The sequence below is a fragment of the Vombatus ursinus genome, unplaced genomic scaffold (genome assembly GCF_900497805.2).
Source record: "Vombatus ursinus unplaced genomic scaffold, bare-nosed wombat genome assembly UNPS02011613.1, whole genome shotgun sequence".
Lineage (NCBI taxonomy): Eukaryota > Metazoa > Chordata > Mammalia > Diprotodontia > Vombatidae > Vombatus > Vombatus ursinus.
Genome location: NW_020951391.1, coordinates 2,540,376 through 2,559,891, shown reverse-complemented (window position 1 = coordinate 2,559,891; position 19,516 = coordinate 2,540,376). Strand labels below are relative to the sequence as shown.

The following is a 19,516-nucleotide window of genomic DNA, read 5'->3' as shown; positions in this document are numbered from 1 at the left end:
ATTGGGGAGAGGAGGGGAAGAAGTTTTGAAAATGACAGTTCCCCTTAGCAGATCTGTCATGACTAGCCCTTCGTACTCAGCCTTAAGACACGAGTACTTTTTGACCCCCTTTTTCTTCACCATCCTGCAGCCTCCCAATCCAATAAGATGCATCTGTCTCCTCCCATGCCCGCTGTCACCATTGGATACAGTTCAGGCCTCCACTACTTGGCTCCCTGTTGCTTACTAAAATCTAAACTCCTAAAGATAGCACACAAGGCTTATGATCAGGTCTCAATTTTCCTTTCCAGTAGTATCTTCAGCTATTCTCTATATTGCTTCCTATTCTCTTCCCCTTCCTTTACACTTTTGTCTTTGCTTTTGCTCAGAATATCACCCAACCTACCCCCTCTCAAATCCCTATTTCTGTTGAAATCTGACTTTGTGACTCAATTTGAATACTACCATCTCTATGAAGACTTCCCAGAATTCAACTTCTTTCCTGTGCTGTGAATTCCTATGGCATTTTGTATCTTGCTGTTTATTATAACCATTTTGTATTCTACTTATGTACCTTTTATCTCCATACCAGACAGCAGTATCCATAGCACAATGCTTTATACATACTCAGATATGTTAATGGATGTTAAGGGATGAAGTTAAACCTATTGTTTTATCCTAAGACTTCTTACCTTCACCCCACTCTCCACCAATTAACGCACTGGCTAAGATGCAAAGAGCCTTGAGTGATACGTGGCCCAAGACTAGGGCTATCTCTGTAAACTGGGCACAGTGGCCTCTATGCTGGGTAGGCATTGTGATGCCAGCTTCTTTTGGATGTTTTGGAACTGGGTGTGTCACGTCTAGTGAGAACAAATTATAAGCATCTGTGGTCTCTGGGCTGGCTAGGTAGGAATGCAATGCTACATATTAGGCACTAAGAAAATGAGGGTCTCACCTGACACTGTCTAGGCTCCTGAGGGATGGTAGTGACCACTCATGGCCTTGGGAACACAAAATCCAGACATCATTTTCTGGAACACAAGTTCCCTATGGCTTCAGCTCCTACCATAAAAACACCGGTGCCAGGTTGCCTTAACTCTTTATTACACTGTGGGGCTGGCATCGAATTGTTTCCACTTCCTGACTACTACCCAAGGGTAGCCTTCTTTGGAGAGCAAATTCCTTGTGGAATTTGTCAGCAGGGGCTATTTGGGATTCCCTTTTCTTAGCTAAAGATAAGTCAGGTGGTTCCAACATTTACATTTTGGCCTGGTGTCTAAAATACCAGTCTATACATTGAACTCCCTTGAACTTCGGTTTCCAAGTTCTTTTCTACCATCCCTTAACTCCAACATTAGAGGGATTCTATACTAAAGTTACGAGGTTGCAGTAGCTGCTAGACTCCAGTGAAGGTTGCCAACAGCAAATCAGCTAAGAGAATGGCTTTAGACAAGTAATCACAGCCCCAGCCTTTCTCTGTTCATGATTTCCTTCACCACCTACTTCCTTTCTAGTCATACCTTAAACAGCTCATTTGGACAAAATGATGAAAGGGTGGGTGGGTAAAGAGCAGAAGGCCCAACATGACTTCGGGTGTAGAATCCTAGGAAGGTGCAGCTAATCTGCAAGAGAAAAGTCACGTACTGGCAAAATATGCTATATAAACTGGCTAGGGCCCTCTGCCATAAAAATCTTTTCCCTTCATACTGAATTCTACCTCTAGGGATTTGTTCCTTTAGGTCTTCAAGGGTCTCATTAAAAATGCAAACATGTGTCAATCAACCTCAGCTGACAAAGTTAATGGAAGTTAGTGGAAGAAGTTAGGCACTGTGGGAAAAGGATGAAGGCACCAAAGCCCTAGACCAGGTATGAGGAACCTCTGGCCTCGAGGCCACATGTGGCCCTCTAGGTTCTCAAGTGTGGCCCTTTGACTGAATCCAACAGAACAAATCCCCTTAATAAAAGGATTTGTTATGTAAAGCTTGGCCTCAGTCAAAAGCCCTCACCCAAGGATCTAGAAGGCCATACGTGGCCTCAAGGGCAGGTTCCCCACCCCTGCCGTAGTCCTATCATATTCACCTCAGTTTGGCCCAAGATCAGCACTCATACTCGAGGCATGTCTAATCATTATTTTTGGGACAAGAAGCAGCTAGTAGTAACTTTATCCCTTGGAAGGGAGAACATCATTTGGAACTCCAAGAGGAGTATTCAGTAGTGGATGAAATGCAGGCAGCCTCGTGGGTGGAATAGGACAGCAGCTGGACTCAGCCTGCCTGGGAATAGGGCCTGGCATGGAGACATCAACAAAATGCTAAAGGAAGCTTCTATACACACCATCCAAAGCCACCAGGCCAGAGCCAAGGAATCCCTGAATGTGCCTATTCCCATATTTCACCTGAGACAAATCTATGATTGCACTGATCTGATTCCGTTGGTTAACCTCCCCTCTGGCTGCCAGTTTTTAAAAATTTTTTTGAAGATGAGAAAACTAGAAAAACAATCATCTTAACAAACCATAGCTCAGTCGTCTCAATAGATTGGGTAACACAAAGTCCATTCTGTTTTATTTCTAAGCCAAATATTGCAAATATACAGAAAAATACCAGTACAAAGTTAAACACATCCAGATTTATTTACATAATGCTAAAGGAATTTGAGTCTCATTTCAATCTTTTTGACCCTTTCTTGGGAGATACTAAATATGGAAGAGAGTTGGGGGGGTGTGTGTGTGTGTATAATGGCTTTATTGCATAACTGACATGGGTTACTGGAACATAATTTTCCTGCCCTACATGCAATTGGCTCCATCAAGAGAAGAGAAAATGAGTACTGGAGTACATGCAGTGACAATATCTTCTGCCTTCTGCCTTAGGGGGAAAGCAGCTGCTTCTCAGCTGGGGAAGCACTAGGACCATTTGCTTAGGAAGGGACAAGGAACAGGTACAGGCATCAGACACAGGGAGACTCTCATCATTTCTGTCCACTAGAACAAAAGAGGAGTCTAACTAAACAGTCGTCCTCCTAGACTTTCCAAAGAAGGTAAGTGAACTGAATTTCCAGGGAGTTTGTTCATGTTGTCAGACAGAAAACTGAGGATAGAAGTTTCATTAAAATTCTGGGGCATATCAATAAATCATTATGTAGAATATACAGTTTTTTATATGTGTATATATATACACACACATATATATACACACACACATTTATGTGTATATATACATATATATAAAAGGTACAGATTAGCTTTATGACCTATGTATAAACAAGGACCATTAAGAATGTACCAGTTTGAAAAAACGCACATAGAAGGCTGTTGTGGATAATTCCAAGTTAGTATTTCAATTCTGATGGTTTCATTGTAACTTAAGAGAAATCAAGATCCTGTTATGACAGTCATCCTCCATGGGGAAGAAAGCCCTGGAGCACTGGTAGGTATGGCTATCAATTGACTATGACAGGGCAGCACTCCTTGTCAAGCTGGCTGGATGTGGGTGAGACAGTGGCAGGATGGGACTGTGAGCCACGGAAGTGCTGACAGACACAGCAAATCTTAACTTTGGTTCTGTTCGAAAGATGCTAAAGCATGTGTTCACTTGCTTGACTGAAGAAGGGAGGTGCTGGTGTTTCACAGATTTGCTCAAGCAACCTGCTTTATTGCTTTGTCAGGTTCTCATGACAGGAGACAGCTGCTCTCTCCCCCTGTCTGGGCCCAGGCTAGTCCAGCCTGTCAGTAGGTTGAGTGGGAAGCAGTGAGGCTTCCTGCACTCTTTCAAAGTTACTGGAGAACAAATCACAGTTTATAGACTAGCATCTACAGCAGGATGGGGCAGCACTTTCTTACCTACACAAAGTCTCTAGTTCACCCCCGTCACTGGATGGAGAGACCAACTTAGGAAGATTAGGGAATCTGGAGGTAAATCAAAGTTACATGGAATAGTTATAAAAGCTCCAGCTGACCAAAAACATTTTTTGGGGCCACCTAGGAGACGAGGAGGGCTCATGGAAGACAATAAGGCTGCCAGAACTCTTTTCAAGGTGCTTCATTCTACCAAAATCTTTACTAACATAGTTGAACCTCAACCCATCTCCCATGTATCCACGTACTGGCCCCAGGATATGGGAACCAAAGCACTTGGCCTCACATGCCTCCTTAAAGTGTACGATGCTTTCAGTTCTTGGGGGAGGGCAACTTTTCCACCAAGACCAAAGGGCTCAGTTTATCTTGGGGTTGGGTCCTACGTACTTCCAGCATATCTTTACTTCAATAAACGCTACTAATGAAAGTTCCAGAAACCACAACTCCTGCTACCACAATGTCCAGGAGGGAAAATAATGCTACTGATCCAGCATCAGGAGGTTATAAGTTTTAAGTTCCTTTTTGTTCTAGAAGCCGTAATAGAATTCTGCTAACGTAAAGGATCTACATCTATCGAAGAGCACTGAAAGGGGCTGGAAGTTTGGAACTACAGAACAGCAGTGAAACAGTCCATACAGGAAATACACCCATGAGCTAGGTTTCACTAATATTGTTCTCTGACCAACTGGGCTAAACAGTTAAGAGAAACAGAATGGGAGAAGGAAATTGAGGGATGGATCACTGGGTTATCCTCTACCCACAGGCATAAAAAGAAATACGATCAAGCCCTTTTCTGGAGACCTGGCGTTTGTCATCTAAAGCTAAAGATAAAACAAGGTTTCAGGATAGGACTATATGAAGTAAAATGACCAAGGTTGTCTTAAGATGGCTGCAACAAGTTCTGCCCCAAACAGCTGTGTAACCTTGGGCAGGTCACTCCTCTGTGTCTCAATTTTACCACCTGCAAAATGGGGATAATCCCAGGCCTACATATTCTGGGAGTACGGAGTCTGAAATGTGAATATACTCAGAAGTGCTTTGCATATGAAAATGCTTACATTTGGGCAGTAGTCTAGTAAAAATATTAACTTTTCTATCACATGTATTTGTTCTAATTATTCTGTGCATTATTTTCTAACATTTCCACTAAAGGGAAGACAGTGCCAGTTCCTAACTTAATATATAATAAGGAGATGGGGGGATGTGATATAAATAAGTCTTTTCTGAGCATCAGTTTTGAGCAGAAGGAAGGAAGGAGATGAACTGCTGAAAATATTGTAAACTGGGATCTGGTATATTTTTGGAATGATTTAAGAGTTAAAATTATTTAAAAACCCTTTTCATTCTAAAAGCCTGGTGCTCTCTAGCCTTAACATATGCTAGCTCCCTTTATAAAAGCTGGTAACTTTTTGTCTCATCTTTTCCCTAAGCAATCCTGACTCATTTAATTTACTGCAGTTGCAAAGTCTCTAGATTTTTTCTTCCCTACTTTCCCTGCTGTTGTTAATGCATGCCGGTGATGAGAAACTTAGCCATCTGTTCATGCATGTCAACAATAGTTAATTTGGCACATTTAATCTTTACTGACTTCCTAACCACAATCTGACCTAGCAGTGAAACAGCAGCTCCTAAGGACAGAAAAGTCCCAAATCATGGTTACTGGGGAAAATGAGGAAACTGAGAAACTGTGACCGGCACAGTATACATAAACTGAACTTATTATACTGTATCATGTGCAGCAAATATTTAAGCTATAGCATAACTAATGATTGCAACTTTACTACATGAGAAAAAAAATCCATCCCTAATTCCATAATTCATTTAGTATGGAAAAAATGTCAAATGAAGGGTACCCCTGCTCTCCCAATTTTTAAATGTAACATAAAGCTTCTGTCATCTAGGGTGGAAGATGTTTTCCAAGCAGCATGGCTCCAGATGGGCAAGGTTAAAGCCAAACCTTTGAGCTAACAAACTGCTTGGCAGAACAGGGAGCAGAGATGACGAAGGCAATCCAGGAATAAAATTCATTTTAAAAAAATAGCCTGTAAGTTTGAAAATCGTGGTCCTAACTTGATGGATAGAGAACAGCAACTTGAAAGAAGCAAAAATAGGCGTCTGTTTTTATAATTCAACTGAATGGTTCAGTGAGGTACCAAAGGGCCAAAAAATGAAAGAAATGGAATACAGCAATGCCTAGCCCTATAGAGGCTGCACGGCTCACTCAAAACATTAGCTCTTGAAGAAATCATTTAACCTAGTCAAGCATCCATATCAAGTACATACTTTGCAGCAAGTCCATCAGCACACATATACACAAAGCATGTCTGACAAATGCCTCAAAAGGGGCAATCATTTCTTCTGTACTTGATTCTAAATCTAATAAATTCCCCTCTATTCTCCCCCCTCCCTGCCCTCCCCACCAGTTAAGAATATCCCCCTTTAAGTTTTCCTGATTTAGTACTTCAGAAGCTCATGGCTCAGTTTAAACTCAGAGGGCAACAAATAAGGGTATTGCCTGATGAAAATGGGGGAAACAAAAACCACTGTGGTCTATGGCCCCTGTAAAATACCGGGGGAAGTTGTGTGCTGGGCTAGTCCCTGATGTTCCTGGATCAGCATTGTCCCCAGATGGAGAAAACCCATCAGGCCTACGTCAGTCTTTGCCGCCTCCATCCTCATTCTTGCAGCTGCTTCATGTAAAAGCTCAGTGACGGCAGGGAGCACAATGTGAGAGTTTATGCTAGAGCTGGCAGCCACCCTGAGGTAGGCGCCATGTAAAAATACAGCAATAATAGCATTAGTGAAACGTTCCCTTCAAATTCCATTTCATTTCCCTTTTTTTTTTAAATCCCTACCACACTTAGCAGAAGGACAAATTAAAATAAAGAGAAATCATTTAAGAGCTTCTTCTCTTCTCAGAGGCATTGAATCCTGAAGAGTTTTAGGGGCTTCCCATCCCCATCTTGCATTTCTGTTGTGAGGATCCTTTGGGTCTGGATGGAAGCAGCAAAAATTGGAGCTGGGCTCCTCATATTGGGAAAGACGTTCCCCAGATCAGAGAAACAGGCGTCATGAGAAGCAATGCAGATTCATCACCAGCACTTGAGCCTGTCTGTCCCAACTCCTTCAAATGACTATTCAAGGAGGTCCTGAGGGAAAAGAGAAACCAAGACTTCATGTCTTAAGACCAGTCATTCACTTCCTGGGTTCACCAAATCTTGCAACCCCTATGCACTTTCTGGCTTATACCACCACTGAACAGGAGAGCAAGGGCCACGTTTGGTGTTTTGGTAGCCACTCTGGCTCTGCTTTGGCCCATCTCTCCCATGACCCCGTCAGTTAGGTAAGCAGGAGACGGCCTTACCTCATCCGAGTCATCATGGTAGCCACTTTTATTGTTAGGGGAGACTGTGTCTAAAGCATCTACTCCATCAATACCATTTGCTTCTGCATGCTGCTGTAGAATGGAATATCTATGCACCAAAAACCTGCAAACAAAAAACTCCTGTCAACCTCGATTTCTTAAGTGTTCACGGACCTGAAGAGAAATGGGTCAAACACACAGGGAACGGGGCAGCTAGGTGGTGCAGTGGAGAGAGCGCCGGCCCTGGATTCAGGAGGACCTGAGTTCAAATCCTGCCTCAGACACATAACACTTACTAGCTGTGTGACTCTGGGCAAGTCACTTAACCCCAAATGCCTCATATGTTTAAAAAAAAAACAACCCAAAAATATACAGGGAACACAGTCCACCCTACAGTGACTGATTTTGTATCTATTTTGCAGATGCTTAGAATGTAAACTCTTGGAGGGCTGGCATAGTTTCATTTATGTTGTCATATTCCCACTGGCTAGCACATTGCCTAGAACACTACAGGTGCTTAATAAATTCTTGATGATTAATTGACTGATAACACTTCAACAGATCTTGAAATCATGATAACTGACTGATAATACTTCAGCAAATCATGAAAAGATTTGGCTGTGATTCAACAAGATAACTCTATGTGTGTTGGTTTCAAGGATGGACTCAGGTTATTCATGGCCCATAAGTCATATTCTGGCTATTTTTTCCATTTGAATTAGCATCTTTTCTTTGCTCCATGGTCCTTACCTGCCCCCACAGACGTATTTCTTTACAATAAGAACTCCAGCTATGATTGTGATCAACATCAGTCCCACAATGGCCAGGATAATTGGAGTAGAATTTGATGAAGACTTCTTGGTAAATAAAAAACACACACAAATGCTTTTGATAGTCATGCATAATTGTGAGCAGAATTCAAACAATGATGCATGTTCCCCTCTTTACTTCTGTAAAGTAATCTCCCAGTTACTAAACCTGCGCTAAACAGAAGGGACATTCCCTACTGCCCCACAAACTTAGCAGCTGCAATGTGCAAGTTACACTCCCATAACAACAGGTCAAGCTGCAGCAAGACAAGAACTACCCCTGCCAGTTTCCAGTTGTTGGCACAGTGGCCTGAAGTGGTGAAGTCAGAGAATCTGTGACATGGAAGTGGGTGGGATTTGGGACTGCATTACAGTGTAACATCAAGGAAAGAGCCCCTCGAGACTGAGGACCCCAGTCTGAATCATGGTTCTACTATCAAGATCAGGATCTAGAGAACCCATCAGTGTAATAAACAAATGGCTGCAATGCCCCCTCCCCCACACCGTGTTATAAAAATGTCAGCTATTATTAGTGGTGTTATTTTCAATCTATGTAACATGGGACAAATCTTTTTAATTTCTCAATAACTTCACATGTAAAATGAGGGAGTTCAACTAGATAATCTCTGAGGCTAAGAATTCTCTATTTAGGCTAGAGCTATCCTCCAATGCTACTTGGGAAGCAGGAATACCAGTGATGTCCTGTGTAGTATGAAATAGGAACTGATCTTATTTTTTCCCTGTCTGCTGTATTTTGTAACTTCTTAATGTCAGAGTTGGTGTCTGACCTACCTGTTTCCCAGGACCTGACTGGGAGCGTGCATTTCTATATACCCATTAGGTGATTCAGGAACAAGCTTTTCCTGTGGATAGCAGTCTGCACTATATAAATTTTTGATAGTTCTTACTGCTGCCACCCCCTCCCATTGCCTTCTGAATCACCATACTGCCTTGTCTGGTTTTATATTACCTGACCTTCTCACAGTCCCACAATCTTTAGTCAAAAAATTCCTCTGTAAATTTGCAGTTCTACATTAACACTGGAAGTTGATCCTAAATCCAGATCAGACCATTCTACAGCTAGCCCTCACCAGCTTACTATGCCTTGTAACTCGATCCTCTATGACCCCAGTCCTTGGGCCTTCCTTCTTCCCAAATGAGTTCCATAAATTTACTAATCTCTATGCTTCCAGTACTTTGACTTTACCAACCAATGCTTTTTTCCTGCTGTAATGGGAGTTCAATGTATTATGCAATCTAGTCCTTTAGTTGCTGGGCAAAATGCCTGGCTAAAGGGCACTCCCAAGCCAGTGGACAGCTGACCTTCTCAGGAGAAGATAGTATCCCACTGGTACCTGCTTGTCCGGATTCAAGTAACTGCTTGTACATTTCTTTTTCAAGTCTTTTTCCTGTCGGTCTGGACTCATACCCCCTTGACATCTGTCTCCAGGAATTTTTCGGTACCTGAAATTTCAAAAGAGGAGCTCTGATAGAAAGCTCTAAAAGAAATAAAAGACATGTTATTGGTGCTCTTACTCATTAAAGGGGGGTTAAAATCTTAGCAGCCACCCTGAAGTTTTAAAGTCCTACACAATCCTTTGGTTCCAGCATCATGAGAGGAGAAACACTGGCTTGGACTGTTCACTTTCAAGCCCGTGAAGAACCAGAATCCTGGAATGTTCGGTGCTCACCCACCTGTGCAAAGACCTGTTACCCTGGGGAAAATACAAATATCGGAAAAACTGAAGGAAGGAAGGTCTCTCCTGGGGTAGGGAGCTCTAAAAAGTTCACAACAGTTCTATGGACCACAGGTAACTTGGCTGTCAGAACAAGTGTAAGTGAGACCACGATCAGGGGTTCAACCCCAGCATTCAACTGTGGAGCTTTGGATCCATCCAGAACGTGCCTTACCCTTTGGTTGTCAAATGCTCTTCTCTCCCAAACAGACAGAACTCGAGGTCATGGCCCTTCAGCTCTGGTTGTTCTACACACTTGGAATCATTTTCTGGACGGAAGTAGCCAAAATCACTGTAAGGGACAGAATAAATAAGAGCGCCACCCCAAGTTCTACGGAAGGGAGGAAGCAGTTGTCAATAGTTTCATGATGTTGTTTTTGGTGGGGGGGGGTGGGGGGAGCGGGGCAGAGTAACACCCTATTCCTGCTTCACTAGAAGAAGAATCTGGGAGAAGATCTGCAATCGCTTTCCTTAACAAAAAATAAAGGAAGCATTTGGCCTCTACAAAAGAAAAGACTGGAATGGATGTCAGGCACCAAGATAAAACACACATACCACCCTAGCCAAGCTCCTCAGGGTGAGCTGGAAAGGTATTTTACAGGGTCAACAAAGGTACAAGGACCGAGCCTGTCAATTCTGGATTATGATAGGGGTACCCACACAAGAAAGAAGTAGCTAAGGAGGAAATCTTCACTAAGGAGCATGAGTTCTATGTAAAACTGGTATTTTAAAGCAGGATGTTGGCTACATATCCACATTTCTATGACAAAATTTTGAAAAAAGAATGGTTCCCTTCCAACAGCATAGCTGGAACTTCTGGGCTTCTGAGAAAATCTTTCAGAAGAATATTTTTACCAATGTTAACAGTAATTTCCATAGTCTGTCCAATGGCACCTACACAGGAGGAAAGAACTGCCCTCCCAGTGACAGCTTTAAAGACCCAGAGAGCTTTGCTTTTCTTTGCAGGGGCTGTCGCTCTTCCTCCAAACCTTTACTGAATCTCTTCACACTTGCTGCCCATATCAGGGGCCTGAGCTCAGGAGGTTCATCACCTACTGTGTGTGAAGGGGCACTCCCTTGCATGTGTCCTAAAACAATCCCGCTCCCGAGTCCCACGGGCACTGCCCGTGTTAGCACACAAAGTGACCGAGCCAACACGACTGGATTTCCTGCAGCTTTCAACGACTTCAAGTGGAGGCTCTCCCAAAGAAAAGGCTTTTCAGAGCCACCTCATAAGGTGCTGCTGCCTCCCCTCCCCATCTGACAGCAGGGGCTCGACTACTCCCCCTTCTGTGGGAGGCTTCTACCTCTGAATGTCAGGCCTCTGCAATTCCTTCTGTCTGAGTCACATATGCCAGAGGCCCGCTTTCTTAGGGAATTTTTCTTGGTGTTTTCTACAGATTTTTGGTTTCATTCTCTTCTCACTTTTTCGAAGCCAAAATTACTGAGTTAAGTTCCTGGCCCTGCCTCAACTTCACTCAGATGATGGAAACATCTTCCTTCCTCTATCTCTCCATTTCCTGTCTCTATGAGGCATCTCCTCTACAAATAGCTATTCGCCTACTCTGGGGAAGAAACACAAACATTTGAAAAATATTTAAATTTTCTCAGATACAAATAGATCTGTTAAATGAAAGACAGCAAGGGGGAAGCAACCCCTTCCTCAGTTTACACGCTAAAAAGGTGAAAGGGCAGACAAGACAAATATGAAGGACGCTGTCTACCAGAGAAAGTCCTCAAGGGTGCAGGTGCAGACGGATGGCTGTTTGGTCACCATGTAGTCTCGACCATTATGACAGACTGAAGACTTTCGTAGTCGCAGGTACTCTTCTTTGTAGCCCAGTATACACCCATCATCATGGTCTCCAGGGTCTGTGGAGTGAGCCAGCCATATGGTATAATCCTTCTCTTCACCTGAAGAAAGGACAGAAGAGTTGGAAAGGAAACACATGACAGAACCTTGTAATGTGAAGCAGCTGTCATACCTTAGCAAGAGTCATCAGAAGGGGGAATGGAGGAAGCTATACTACCTTAGCTTCTTTTTGGGAACTGAAACAGAACCATGTGATAAATGGAGCTCACAACCCACTGAATTTCCATTTATTTGTAACTGTCCATATGTGCCCCTAATGTGGGGTAAGGTAAGCACCCGGAGTGCAGGAGTTAATTCTCTTTTCACTTCAGGGGCAGGTACCTTGGTTGTTAGAGCAAAGTATAAATATGACAAAGACTGTGAGTTCAATCCTGACTGATATGTCAGTTAGCTTCCAACAAGAGGGGCTGGGGTGCAGAGGAAGGGCTTGGCTGTCTTCACAGCCTATAAGCCTAACCTCAGCCAATCATTCTGCAGATCACAAGGGGATTGGGCAAGGGACAATCCAAGGCTCAAAATAATCTATGGCCACTGCTAGAAAACCAACTCCAAAGGCCATGAACTGATGACAGTGTAAGGTTAGTGTGATCATGTTGTACGTGAACACTGCTAATTGAGCACCAATGTAACTTAAATGCTTTGTAGGATGGTCACATTTGAAGGAAAACAGGAGAGCTATCTATTCCAGGAAACACTTCTAAGTCACCTCCCACAGTCTATTTAATGAATTTAGATCAGAATGACTCATGGGCGCTAAATCAATCTTTAGGCAACAACCAGACTTAAGCGTCTTCTGTCTCCATACAGTCACTGAACCAAGATTCTGAGAGACCAGATAGAAAACCTCTTCTAAGTGGTCAGGCCCAGAATTTGACTGAATCCTCTTGAACGGGGCCTCGGCTGCCAGCTCTCTATCCAGTTGTTTCATATCCTGCCAACAATCCGTGTCACTCGTGGATCATGTTCATTCTTGATGCCGTACTCTGGGCCTGTCACCTGCTGTGTCACTTGCCTGAAAAAACAGCCCTTGGAGAGTGATCCAAAAACGGTTCTAAGCCAGGAAGCTTCGAGCCTGCCCAGCGACTGAAATTTTTGTTTCCTCTTTCTGGTGGTTCCTCCTATTGGTTCTAATTCTTACCTACAACATCACTAATGTGGAAATACGTTTAAAAGGAATGTATATGTATAGCCGTCTTGGGGAGGGAGAGAGAGAAAAATTTAAAACTCAAAAGCTTATGGAAGTGATTGCTGATAATTCAAAATAAATTAATTAAAATTTTTTAAAAAAGTGACTGAAATGTTTGAAATCTCTTCTCATAACTAATCGTGTGAGAATCCCACAAATGACTACAAACAAGCCGCTGAAAAGCTCCAAAAGATAAGCAATTTCTTCTGACATGCCCTAACAATTCACTTTGAAGCTGTTTTCTACCTTGGATTTGAGAAACACTGCTTGGAGACTTCAGGGGCTTTTTTCCTGCAATGGCTTACTTTTGCTAAAAGAGGCTAACCCTCATTGGTTACTTATGATTCTCCCCCCTTACCCCCCACACTCTTCCCCGGCCCAGATGGGCTCACAGCTTCTTGTTGGACAGAGAAGGAATAGGAAACACTCACAGTTCCTGACAAGGATGTCTTTAAAATCGATGGTGTAGGAGACCCATTTCCGGGACAAGAAATATTCCGTGAAACCCCAGATACTGATATTCATGGACTTAGCTCCTGGCTCTGATGCTAGGCCAGTGAAATAAATGGGTTCCTTGGAAAAAGTGTATGTGTTCCAGCACTGTCCTTCATCCGTGGAGAACCTAAACATACATTAGTTGAGAATTACAACAGAGGTTCTAAAAGTTAACAGCAGAATCCAGTATAGATGGGGAACACTGAGGAGCCACCTTAGGCTGGCAGGCCCCAAACTGGAAGAAATAGCTCAACTGCTGGTCTGCCAACTTCACTCTTCTTGCCCACAGTTAATGGGAGAGGAACAGGCAGTTCATTCAGTGATTCATTTACAAATAAGAGCAGAGTGGAGAAGGTCCAGAAAAATTCTCTCAATGGAAAGTGAGGGTGAGGGCGGGTGGCCATGGCCTTAGGTAAGGATAGGCTCCAAAAACAAATATAAAATATTTCATCATAACTTAGCACTTGGAAAAGTCATTTTCAATCTAGACTGTCTGAATATCTCTACAACATTCTGAGGCAGAAGGGTAACGACGTTAAGGAAAACTGGTAAAAACTCTTAGGGAATCAGAATGAGAAAGGAAGACAAGCAATGACTTTTATTCTGAGTAGATATGCCAGCAATGCCTTCAAGGAGTCCTCCCTGATGTCCTGTAGGGTCTGAAGTCCTATCGTTAATCTACTCCGCACCCTCCTCTGCCCTCCCGTATCCAGACTGGAGACTATCCCCATATTTGCCCTGCATGGGGACAGTGTGAGTGGAGTTGAGCTCATGCATACTTAATCACATTGATAGGTTGGCCGCTGTGCTCAATGGCCACGATAAGGCCCCCCGAATCCAGGATGGTATAATAGTGAGGTCCTTCTAGCATCTTTGTCCAGGAGTAGCCCCCATCATCGGTAATGTAAACGTCTGGGATCATCACTGAGATGGCATCTCCCACACTACCTGCAACACAACCCACCACTTCTCATTAGCATATCCTAGCAGGGAAAAGAGAGGGGACTATTGCCAGCAATTCTGAATGAATTTAATCTGATCTCTTCTCAGAAAGGAAGAGATCAGAAAGAATAGTAGGTGATTTAAGAGTTAGGTAAGGGTAGAAAAGCATGGTGCTCTCTAGTCAGATTCTCTACAAACTGTGAAATACTATGCTAGAAATTCCCCTGAACAGAGGCAAAAATCATTCTAAAGAGCTGTATTTCTCAAGGCAATGAAAAGAAGAAAAACGTAACCTAGAAGAGTGTTCAGTCCAGTACCGGTAGCTGCCTCCTTACCATGAGCGATGACTATACCCACAGCATTGGGCTCAGATAGAGGTGCCATTGGAACATTCAGCTTCTGGGAAATACTGTAGGAGGCATGGATGTGAAGACTGCACTGTAAACAGAAACCCCCAAAGACTAGGTTTAATTTGAGCTCAAAGGGCTATCTTGTATCAACAGCTTTTTCTTTTTTTAATTTTTAAAAAATATTTTTTCAACACCTCTTTCAATAAAACTTTGAATTTAACTTAGCCTTCAGTAAAATATCCCTGATTCAGAAGCATATAATTTGCCATTTAAGGGCCTAAAGGTGAGGTATGTTATATTTTGCTCCTGCATTACATGAAAACTTATATGTAAAGTGACAACAATACTGTAGCCAGGCAATAATCAAATCTCCTGAGGCAGTTCACAAAAGGCAGGATGATGCTGGTCTTGGGGTCAGGAAGATCTGGGTTCTTGTCTCAGACATTTACTAGCTGCTATGTGACCATGGTAACTCATCCATCCTCTTTCCTGACCTCCAGTCTCACATCTCCAACTGTCTACTGGACATCTCAAACTGGATGTCCCACAAACATAAACACTCACTATGCCCCAAACTGCAGTTAGCATCTTTCCTCTGCAAATCCTACATCTTATTAACTTCTCTGTTATGGTCAGGGACAGAGCCCTGAGTCCCTCAGGCTCACAACCTCAGTTTCATCCTTCGCTGCTCAATCTCCATAGACAAGATGCTGCTAACACCTGTCAATCCTACTTTCACAACATCTCTCACCTGTGTCTATGCTCCCTTCTCACCCCGACCCTGCCATCACCCTGGTGCAGGCTCTCATCACCTGGTCTCCCTGTCCCAAATCTCTCCCCAGGCCTTCCTCTGCTCAGCTGCTAAAATAATCTTCTTCAAGAGAAGGTCTGACCATTTCACTGCCTGTGCAATAAATTCTAGTGACTCCCCAACAAAAACCATTTAACCGGTCATTTTTGAAGAAAAATCTCATGAAGTCATAAAAGACTTCACTCAGATCTGCAGAATCAAAAACCAGCTGTCTGTCTTTTCCTTTTCTTATCTCTCAGCACCAAAGAGTCCACTTCTGGGACTGCAGGTAGTTAGCTACGTTGTATTTCTAGACTTCTTTCCTAAGACTGTTTGTTCTATTTACCACTCTTAAAAGCACACAGTAAATAGGTGCTTAATAAATATTTATTGATTGATTTCCCCTGTATCATCAGCTACTAATGGTAGAGGAGAGAAATAACTTTTATTCTACTCTTATTTGACAAAATATTCTTACATTTCACAGAACCTTGGGAAATCTAGCCAGGAACACTTGACCTTGTTGTCATCAATGTTCTAACACACTTGTCCATTCACCACAAGAACAGAATGTATGTTGCACTGACTCAAGTAAACCAGCACCTGAACATGTCTATAGCCCAAAATGAGACAGATTTAAAGGAAGAAAGATATAAGCCAGACTCAGAAAAGAAACAGACTATCACTGGACCAATAAGCCTTCTCAGACGAATAATTGCAAGTGCCTCAGTCATTCTTCAGAGTTCCTGTTCTCCATCAGCTAAGGTAATTTCACCTCTAAATTCTCCATCTTAAGCTATGGATCCTAACTAATTAGATATTAAAGATAATGATTTCCAGAGTCTCCTGTGAGTCTCTGTATGATGAGATCGGCCTGTGATACACCAGGGGAGCAAAGAAACTCTTTAAACAAACAAACCTCCTCTTTATTTTTAGCAGTCGAGTCACACTTGCTGTTTTCAGGCTTCCTCAGGAGTTTCCACCTTCCGCCTTGGTCAAAAGTTATCATGGACTGGATAGAATTATCTGATTGGGGAAAGAGATACTTAGTATGAACAGCCCAAAGTGCACGAATTAATTTATTCATTTTATAGCTCTTCCGCTAAAGAAAGAATACAATTTTATGAAGGCCTTCTATCTTCTGAAGTACACTAAACTCCAGATCGCAACAAATACTTGTTAACTAGTTAAATGTTCACTAGGAAGTAAACATAGTTCCATTTTAGTTATTGAACTACTATTCAATACTACAGAACAATGTATTTCCAAAAGAAATCAACTGGTGTAGTGGAAAGATCTTCAAAAGACCCTGAATTGAAAATCTTGAACCCCTGAATAAACAAACAGATATAAGCCTTTCTTCATGCTTGTCTTGGAGGTGAAGTCATCCAGGAGAACCACCTTTATTCAAACAGATTTGTAGGACGGGCTCCAAAGATTCCCTAGGACTAGTCATTATTTCCAATTTACAAATTAAACAAATTGCACAGTCTTCTCCCTCTATTGCCCCTTGTCCTCTCTATTAAAACTCTCCTGCTTTTTACCTTCATTAATCAATCAATAGGCACACAGTAAGCTCCTACTACGCGCCAGCACTGAGGATATAAAGACAAAATGAAACCCTTACTTTTTATTCTCCTTGTAGAGACAACGTACACATAGCATAAACACACACAAAATGTACAGACTACATAGAAGGTAATCTGTTTTTGAAGGGGGGAAGGCAGCTTGGGGAATAGGAAAAGGTTTTATGTAGAAAGGAAACAAGGGATTCTAAGAAGAAGAAATAAGGACAGAGTGAGTGTGAGTCACGGAGAAAGGCCAGATGAGCACAGAGTTCAAGAAGAGGAGTAAGGAGATTAAGGCTGGAAAAGTAGGTTGGTGACAGGTTGTGAAAGGCTGTAAGTGCCAGAAAGAAGACTTTCCATCTGATCTTAACAGGGATCACTGAAGTTTACCCCCGAGAGCCAAGGTCAGAACTGCACTTTAATGAAACCATGTTAGTAACTGTGCGTGGAATGGAGTTGGAAGACACTTGAAACAAGGAGGACCACTGGGAAGCCAGCTGTGATACTTTAAGAGCTAGAGAGGTAGAGGCCTTGTAAGCAGAGAGGAGAGAGGATGAATCGATTCTCCTATTTCTGCTCTGGGTGCCTGCATTCCTCCCGTCACCCAGGACCCTCTGAATTACTCCTCTTCATTTTCTATCACCCCTCAAATCTAATCAATTGTCCAATCTTTTCATTCAGCCCTATCTCTCCCATCTGTTCCCCTTTCACCCATTTGATCACTGCCCTAAGGTCTGGCCTTATCAACTTTTACCCCAATTAGTGTAACACCCTCTTAACTGGTCTGTCTCCCCTTTCCAATCTGTCCTACACACACCCAGCTGCCGATGACTTTCCTTTTTTTTTTTTTCAATTCTTATAGATGTCTTCTCTTTTGATGTCACCTTTATTCACAAATATATTCCTCTCCTCTCTCTTCTACTGAGGAACCATCCCTTGTGACAAAGATTAAAAGATGGGAAAAAAACAGTTCAGCAAAACTAATACATCAAATGAGCCTGATGGCACGCTGCGTGTCCCACATTCATAGTTTTCCCTATTGGCAAAGAAGGGAGGGTGATGCATGCCAGTGGGATTGCTAAAGCACGGGTTCGACTATGTCACTCCCCTATACAAAAAGCTCCAGTGAGTCCCTACTGCCTCTGGGATAACCTACAAAGTCCTACAAAGTGAGAACATGGTGTTCCGCAAGCTGGCTTCAGCATATCTTTGCAGGCTTATTTCAAATTCTTCTTCACGTACTCCACCTTCAAGCTAGATTAGCCAACTTGGGCCTCCTCAAACACACCGAGCCATCTCCCCCCAAACCTGGGGCCACTTCTACTCACCTCCACTTCTGAGAATCATTCAGGGCACACACCCCTCAGATGCCACCTCCTATGTAAGGCTTTTCATAATCCCCCAAGTGCTACTGCCATCCCATTAAACTTACTGTGTTCATACATTATACTTATACAGGCACATGCTGTTTTGGCCAATAAAATTAAAGCTCCTTAACAGCAGGGTCCATTTTATTTTTGTCTTTGTACCCCAAGTGTCTATCATTTTGCTAGGCTAGTAAGTGCCTAATAACTGCTGAGGGGCAGCTAGGTAGTGCAATGGATAGAGGGCCAGGCCTGCAGTAAGGAAGACTCATCTTCATGAGTTCAAATCTGGCCTTATACACTCATTAGCTGTGTGAGCCTGGGCAAGTCACTTAATCTTGTTTGCCTCAGTTTCCTCATCTGTAAAATGAGTTGGAGAAGGAAATGGCAAACCACTCCGGTATCTTTGCCAAGAAAACCCCAAATGGGGTCATGGAGAGTCGACACAATTGAAACAATTTAACAAATAACAGCCTACTGGTCTCCCCAGTTTTTATTTTTACTATATACAAATTTGCCAAGTTGAAAGATTTTAAGATTTAAAATAAATAAACCTCTAGGAGTCACTGAGTTTTATGGTAATATGCTGCCTTGTACAATAACCCTCTGGGCCACTGCTATTGTCTCCCCTCCATCCCACAGCCATCTTCAAAGAGATAGTGGTGGGGTTAGTCAGGCTGGTTCAGTCCTAAGGCCTAGAAGCTCTCAACGTGACAACCACAGCCAAACCTCTTCCTTTGGTCCAGCTCTGCCCACTTCCCCACTCACCTTGGCCTCTCTGGCACAACCTACTTCAAACAGAGGGCTAGAGTACACATGGGGACTAGGACAAAGGAGGAAAGGCTTACAAACCTGAATTAAAGATAAGACCTCTCCCTTTAGAGTCTTATCATATCAACTAAGATTCTTTAGAATTGAAGGGATTAAAGAGTCCATCCCTTGAAAGCCTAGGCTTTCAATTAGTACAGGAAGGTGTCCATGTTCATGTAGATAACCCACCTTCAGAGAGGACGCTGGTCATGTAAACCCCTCGAAGGGACGTCACATTGGTGAAGTCTGTGTCCCCTCCTGTTGTAGTATAAAGATGCCGCTCCAGAGATTTGGAATAAACAATGCCTCGATCATCTGAGATATAGATTGTGCCAAATCCAGTATCTGAAAAACAGATCCATCTCTTAATGTTAAGGAAAACACACCATTA

At 42.8% G+C, this 19,516-nt stretch overlaps 1 protein-coding gene across 3 annotated transcripts in view; it reads right to left on the bottom strand.

The window, feature by feature from the left end:
* Positions 1-2,519: 2,519 nt before the first annotated feature.
* The window catches only part of SORT1 (sortilin 1), a 70,091-nt gene continuing 53,094 nt past the window's right edge, over positions 2,520-19,516 (bottom strand). For 2 of the 3 annotated variants that reach the window (XM_027856726.1, XM_027856728.1), the window contains 11 exons: positions 19,315-19,470; positions 16,303-16,409; positions 14,579-14,681; positions 14,081-14,249; positions 13,238-13,428; positions 11,472-11,661; positions 9,923-10,039; positions 9,367-9,475; positions 7,953-8,059; positions 7,203-7,326; positions 2,520-6,987 (listed from right to left, as the gene is read on the bottom strand). In XM_027856726.1, the coding sequence (XP_027712527.1) occupies positions 6,973-6,987; positions 7,203-7,326; positions 7,953-8,059; positions 9,367-9,475; positions 9,923-10,039; positions 11,472-11,661; positions 13,238-13,428; positions 14,081-14,249; positions 14,579-14,681; positions 16,303-16,409; positions 19,315-19,470 (1,388 nt within the window). In that variant the 3' untranslated portion in view covers positions 2,520-6,972. The remainder of the gene's footprint in view (positions 6,988-7,202; positions 7,327-7,952; positions 8,060-9,366; positions 9,476-9,922; positions 10,040-11,471; positions 11,662-13,237; positions 13,429-14,080; positions 14,250-14,578; positions 14,682-16,302; positions 16,410-19,314; positions 19,471-19,516) is intronic. The other variant, XM_027856727.1, reaches the window with a different exon arrangement.